The sequence below is a fragment of the Netta rufina genome (assembly GCF_964035555.1).
Source record: "Netta rufina genome assembly, chromosome: Z".
In the NCBI taxonomy this organism is placed as follows: Eukaryota; Metazoa; Chordata; class Aves; order Anseriformes; family Anatidae; genus Netta; species Netta rufina.
Genome location: NC_140126.1, coordinates 75,352,150 through 75,359,125, shown reverse-complemented (window position 1 = coordinate 75,359,125; position 6,976 = coordinate 75,352,150). Strand labels below are relative to the sequence as shown.

Genomic DNA, 6,976 nt, shown 5'->3' with positions numbered 1-6,976 from the left:
AAATAGTCTGTATTTGTCTCTGGAGTCTTCTTTGTCCCTTTGCGTTTTTGTTTTTCCTTTATCTTTGTAACTAACTTTGGGTTCAAAAAAAGAGCCAAAAGCATAGAGGTTTAAGGTAAAAGCATCGAAGGATTTCTCTCTGCTCCACTTCAGTATATTTGTAAGCTAACCATTGATAAAAGCAGAGTGCTTTTAACTATTTCACAAAGTACATTAAAGAAATAGCCTGCATGTACAGTAATTTGCTGCAAGACTGTAAAAAAAAAAACACAACAGCCGACATTTACAGCCACATCTCACTCCATTGCAGAATTGTATGACCCATGGTCTGGCAGGTAAAGCAAACTGTGAGAAACATTTTTCTGGCCCAGAACTCGCCTGTGCTGCTTACCATAAACTGCACTGCTACCCTACAGCTTACCAACCTGCTGGGTATGATCAAGGTTGTTCCTGCCATTCTGCTCTACTTGTAACAACCCAAATAGTTCTGCAGCATCCCACTGCAGGCGTTGGTGTGAGACAAGAAGTCCAAATGGGAAAAAAGAAACAGCTGCCAACCAGTCAACAAGGAACCCAGTACAGAATGATGATTAGGAACAAAGAAATGCCTACTTAAGATTTGTTACAATTCCTGCAAAAGCAAGAAATGGCCTTTTTATTAATGTCAGTGAAAAAAACAGGTATTTTCTCGTGTATTATTTTCAACAGGAATAAGCTTTGGTTGGATAAAATGAAATCACTTTATACATTTCCAGGTCAGTCAGCAACACAGAAGACTATCTAAAAATAATCATAAAACCCTAAATAAATCATTTTAAGAAAGACAACAAAGAAAAATCTAAGCCTGAACATTTAATGAAGTGAAAATACAAAAATAAAATAAATTAGCAAAGTCATTTGCAAACAAGATGAAAAAGAAGATGCAAGACTGACAGAATTGAAGACAGGTAAAAGATAACAGCAAAGCCCCGAACATGAACAATTATCAAGGAGTGAAAAAAGGGAACTGACGACTGAAGAAAACCAAACAAGAGTTGAGGGAGATGACAAGGTACCAAGGAAAGGCACATTTTTTGGATTCAATATAACAGTCACTTTTTTAAGTTCAGCTTTAAAATTAATTCTGAAATTTTCCTGAAATAGTGAGTTAGTCTGATGAGAAGTATCCAGCTTTAAAGCTAACCCTGTTCCAAACGAGAAGTTTTGCTGAAACTTACAAGTTTTTGAGTGTTTAAGCCGTTTCCGTCTACTGACATCATAAAGCGATCATGAAAGAGAAATCATGAGGGAAACCGCGTGTTTTACACCTAACCCACTACGCCTGAGAAAGTTACCAAGACAGCTTTATACTTCAAGAGCCATGACTGAGGTGTGACAAGCCCCTGGGTGCCTCTTCTCATTTGTGGCCACTTTCCATCCCGTTGCACCAGAAGGATGTGAGGGCCACCCAAAGCACAGTTTAAGGGTGCCAAGTTTTACATATTGGCCATGGGAGCTGCCTGTGGTGTCACCCAGGCAGCCAGAGGTCTGCAGAGGCCTCGTGCCTGCTGTGGTGGCCAAACACCTGTGTAAGTCCCTGTTGACTTGTCCTCTGAGCAAAACTCCCCATCCTGCAGACTTTCAGAGAAGGGTGAAACCAACGGAGGCTGCGAAAAAATAAAAATAAAGCAGGGTGGAGGGGTGGGGAGGGGAGCAGGTGGAGGAGAAAGGGCTGCAGTTTAAATGCTGGGGTTGTGTTGTGTTTGGCTTTGCTTTACCTTACGTCCCTGAAGGAATCAGTGCGGGTGCAAACACTTGCCACAACAGCCTCGGTCCCCTGCAAGGTGAAAACACACAAAACACCCTTGTTTTGTGCCCCTTTACCGTCACACCCACCCCCTCACGCTGCAGGGCACCCTCCCTGTCCCCATCCCCTCGCAACCCCCAGGCTGCGTCCCCTCATCCTCCTCATCCCCTGACGGCCCCGGGTCCCCTCAAATCCCCTCAAATCTCCTCAAATCTCCTCAAATCCCCTCAAGTCCATGAGTCCCCTCAAACCCCTGAGTCCCCTCGAGTCCCCTCATCGCCTCACACCCCCTGTCCCCTCACACCACCCCCCCCGTTCCCCTCACTCCCACCCCATTCCCCTCACTCCCCCCACCCCATCCCCTCACCCCCTGTCCCCCCACACCCCCAGATCCCCTCTCACACCCCCGGGACCCCCTCAAACCCTGTCCCCCCCTCACCCTCTCTCGCTCCGCCCGGCGCTGCCGCAGTGGGGCGGTCCCGGCCGCTCCCCCCCCATCCCCAGCCCCAGCCCCAGCCCCAGCCCCGTCCCTTCCCCTCCCCGCCTGCCGCCGCCATGTCGGCGCTGGAGTGGTTCGCGCACAAGCCCCTGGGCGGCGGCATCTTCTGGATCCAGGAGCGCTTCTACGAGTCCGGCAACCGGGCCAACATCTGGCTGGTGCGGGGCTCGCAGCGCGACGTGGTGGTGGACGCCGGGCTGGGGCTGCGCAGCCTGCCCGACTACCTGCGGGCTGCCGGGCTGCTGGAAGGGGCCGGCGGGCGGCCGCTGCTGGCCGTGGCCACCCACGTCCACTTCGACCACGCGGGCGGGCTGCGGCACTTCGAGGAGGTGGCGGTGCACAGCGCCGAGGCGGCCGCGCTGCTCCGCGGCGACAACTACGAGGCCGTCACCTGGCTGTGGGACCGCGAGGTGGCGCGGCCGCCGCGACCCGGGTGGCGGGCACGGCAGTTCCGCGTCCCCCCCGTCAGGCCCAGCCGCCTGCTGCAGGACGGTGAGGGACGGGGGGACGCGGGGGGACGCGGGGGGTTGGGGGCGGTGGGGATTTGTGGGGTTGTCGCCGCCCCACTGTCGCCTCCCCCCCCCCCCCCCCCCCCCAAGCCCCGCGTCCCGCCTGAGGGGACGCCCGCGTCGGGTGCTGCCCAGAGACGGCGTTGTGCGCTCCCTGGTGTCCCTACCCCGGTTTTTGTGGCGTTTTTATTCGTATTTTTCCGCATCACGCTTTTCCTGCCTGCTTTCCGCTGCAAAATCTGGGTTTCCAGGTTCGTACAGCCTCCGCAAGCCCCTTTCTGGGGTCCCCAGCCCACCCCACAGTCCCCAGCCCACCCCACAGTCCTCACCGCAACACACAAAAAATCAGCAGGCAGCGGGTGAAACCCCCCAGTTTGCAGCCGTGCTGTAAGCATTTTTGGGGAGCATGCACGGAAATGCCCACTGCTCACACGGTTTGTTTGCCTGGAGGTGCAGGATTTTTGCCCCAGGATGAGGACTGCTCAGCAGCACTGGAGGGAAGGAGCCAGCATTTAGAGGCTCATTAGTTGAGGCTGACGGACAGCGTGCCAGTCATTTCTGGCACCTGGTAACCCTTGTTGCTCATAAACTGTCAAGGCATAACAGTGAGTAAAAACTAATTGGTGAAATACGCACAGCAAAGCATGTGGGCTGTGTTCTGCAGAAGAACACACGTGAATGTAATGTTTCCACAAAAGGCTTTGTACAGGTATATTAAAAAAAAAAAACACAAAGAAATTTCTGCTCATTTTTTCAGTTTGATTTCATCGTTAACAATGACTAGGTTATTTCAGCAACAGGTAACCTGACTGCAGAATACCATGGGGCAGGAGTTAAAGGGTAGCAGTGCCATAGACAGATTACACCTCCTGCAGATGGCTTAGGTAGTTGCAGCCTCTTCCTGGCTGTCCCAGCCCATCACCCTGCAGAGGTGCTGGGGGAGGCTTAACTAAAGACTTCAGAGAAGATCTGGTGAGCAGTTTGGCAATAGTCAGCAGGAATTTGGGCTGTTTTTTCTTCAAATGGGAGGAATTATTAAAATCATAAAAGATCAAGCATGCTCACTGTCAAAGTAAGATCAGAGTTTCTAGCACAGCTTTCATGGAGACAAACCCTGTGGAAGTGGCATGTCGTGTCAATCCATGTGTAACTTTTTTGGGGTAAGTATATCCAGTAATACTCAAAATACAGGAGGTTGCAGAGTTACACTGTTAGAATCCAAAGCCATGGCTTTTACTTGTACGGCGCCCGCTTCATTTATTGGCATCAGTTTTTGCATGAACATAATTGTACGGGATCCTTCAGGCACCGTTCCTTTTGGCTGTTCCAGCTAAAGTGGCATTTACTTGTATTCTGCCTTACCACCTACTGTCTTCCTGGTTACATGTATCTTGTAAGACTTGCAGTTTCCTTTACCTGTTGCAATGTTTATATATATATATATATAAGTATGTTTCTGTATATATATATTTCTCTATGCATGTTTCTGTCAATTCTGGATGTCATATTCTGTTTCCTTGTACTTCTCAGCAGCTAGAGCAATGGGTTTGAAACCCCTTGGGCCACATTGTTCCCATAACTTCACCCTCTCCACTGCTGTTTCAATCACCAGAACAGGAGTTTTCTGTATAATCTTCTCTAAAGGCAGGCCTGCTACTTCAGTCAAGGCTTCTGAGCATTTCCTTTAAAAGGAGCATTTGTCTAAAAATTCTCTCTGATAAGTTTGAGGCTGGCTGCTGCTGCAGATTCCCAATTCCCAGATAGGTACAGTATGGTTAAATGCCAGCTCTGCAGGGATTTCTAAACCCTGTTCTAGTGCTTTGCGAACGGAGGTGAGTGGATGACCTCCTGCATCCCTACCTGTAGCACTTGGAATTAACTCTGCCCTCCCAGAGTTGCTCCCAGCCCCTGCACAGTGCTTTACATCACCCCGGGAACAGGAGGCAATACTTCCCAGCCCAGGCCCAAAGCACTCAGTTTATGTATTTATCACCTGTGAATTAATGGATTTTGCACGTTTATAACTCAGCTGGCATTATAACTTAAAATTAACAACAGACTTGTTAATTATGCTCCAACCCTGGACTGGCTTTCTGCTGAGAACACAAGTTCTGGGTCTAGAGCAATGGAAAGGCATTCACATTTAAGATGGAGAAAAACATTCTGTTTTTCTGTGTCTGATTCAAGACAATTAAAAAAACATGTTCGGAGGCCAAACTTGCTCCTCCTTCTGCAGTTTATGTCCTGTTGTTTTGCCATGCAAAAGTGACTGCGGTTGAGTCCTAGGTGAATTGAGGATAAACTTTAATAAACTGTGAAATACTTTGGAAATTTTCAAGGGAGGCATAGCTTAGATGTGTTTCGTTTGTTTCCTGTTTTATTTTTTCTACCATTTCTTTTTATGTCGTTCAGCTCATTAGGGTGAGAATTGGCTCAGTTAATACTGCTCAAGCCTGTGTTATCCATTACTATCACCAGGAAATAGCATCCTGTCAAGTGCATTTTTCAAATGCCTCTGGCGCTCAGCAAGCAAAAAAGGTCCTGCTCCTGCTGTTGTGGGTGTACTCTGTGTAAACACACATGGGTAGCTGTGGGCTGTACTTTTTCGTGGTGTTTAACGTGCAGGATAAATGCATGCGTTCATCCCTGTAATGCCTCTGTTTGCAGGGGATGTGATCAGCCTCGGAGACCGACAGCTCACCGTCATGCACATGCCTGGCCACTCCAGAGGAAGTATTTGCTTACACGACCGAGAGCACAAGATTTTGTTCAGCGGAGACGTCGTGTACGACGGATCCATGATTGACTGGCTTCCCTACAGCAGAGTAAGTGACTACGTTGCGAGCTGCCAGCGCCTGATGGAGCTGGTGGACAGAGGTCTGGTGGAGAAGGTACTGCCTGGGCACTTCAACATATTCGGAGCAGAAAGGTTGTATCGACTAGCTTCCAACTACATCTCCCAAGCTGGATTCTGTCACAAAGTGTCTACCTGTGCCATGAGATCCATTGCAAGCATAGCGCTTCGTGTCACAAATTCCAGAGGCACTTCTTCCTGAAGGTGCATTTTGTGTGGTCTGTCCCCTCGTGGAAAACCAAGTGACCTGTGAAAATGGTGGAGCAAGCAAAATGCAGTATTCATTAGGAAAGAGCTGGCAAAACGATGCGGATGAGCTGTAAAAGTTACCGCTTTTGCTGACTCTGTTCCTGTTTTTATGGAAAAATGCATAAGATAGTAGCTTAGCCAAAGCTGCCATTTTCCTTTCCATTTTTTCAGGGCATGTTTGCACACATATTGTGATTGAAATATATCGTTTTATTTTTGATATGATTCTAACAGATACGTATATGCCAGAATGAGACGTTTTACATCCATGCCTGAAACTTCTTTGATGTAGCACTAGGATTGTGGCTGCTCACTCAAATCCTGCTCAGGTTTTGGCCTGGCACAGCTCATGCTGATGCCTGATTTATGCTGGGAGTAGCACCAAAACGAGAGCAATACCACGGCAGGATTCAGTGGGCAGGGAGAGATAAGGTGTAGCCATTTTCACCTACAGCTTGCTGTCCCCTGCAGCAGTCATCTCCAGCATCTTTGCAAAGTAACTGCTTGGCAGTTTGTGCAGAATCCACTGATGTATGGAAACGGGATAGACCAAATTTCCAAGCTGAATGATAACACCAGCTTAACAAAAACAGCTTTTGATGTGGATCCCACAGCAGACAGAATACCAGGGCTTTCATGCTTCCCAGTAGGGTGCAGGGGACACATGCACCCTGATGGAGGAGGAAGAATAAGCCCTGTCACTGCCAGGTAGGGAACTGTTTTGCTATAGGTGTGCTAGTTAATGAATGCATGTGTTATGCTAGTCTGTACAACGTGGATTGGGCCCTTGCTTGGTGTGTTGTTTTTCCTTATTTTCTGATGAGCTTATAAAATAAAAGCTTTACTTACAGACTAGGGTGTTCTCTAAATCGGAGAGATCCAAACAGGCGGTTGCAAACGTGAAGGTTTTGTTTGTGTTTAAGCGTATTTATGTGTGACTGGATTGTGACTTGGCTGTTAGCACTCTGGGAGGGACAGGGTGGAGGCAATAACATCACTTTGCCCCGCTGCAGGTGCTGGATGAAAACAGCTGGTATGCTTGTTTCTGCACAGGGAATGTATCTGGAACTGTTTACTGT

The 6,976-nt window shown here is 48.6% G+C and overlaps 1 protein-coding gene across 1 annotated transcript; it reads left to right on the top strand.

The window, feature by feature from the left end:
- Positions 1–2,341: 2,341 nt before the first annotated feature.
- On the top strand, positions 2,342–5,850 carry MBLAC2 (metallo-beta-lactamase domain containing 2; the record flags this gene model as incomplete). The annotated part of the gene is made up of 2 exons (XM_084304778.1): positions 2,342–2,777; positions 5,462–5,850. 2 exons carry the CDS (start codon positions 2,342–2,344, stop codon positions 5,848–5,850), a joined length of 825 nt encoding a protein of 274 aa, XP_084160904.1.
- Positions 5,851–6,976: the final 1,126 nt, after the last annotated feature.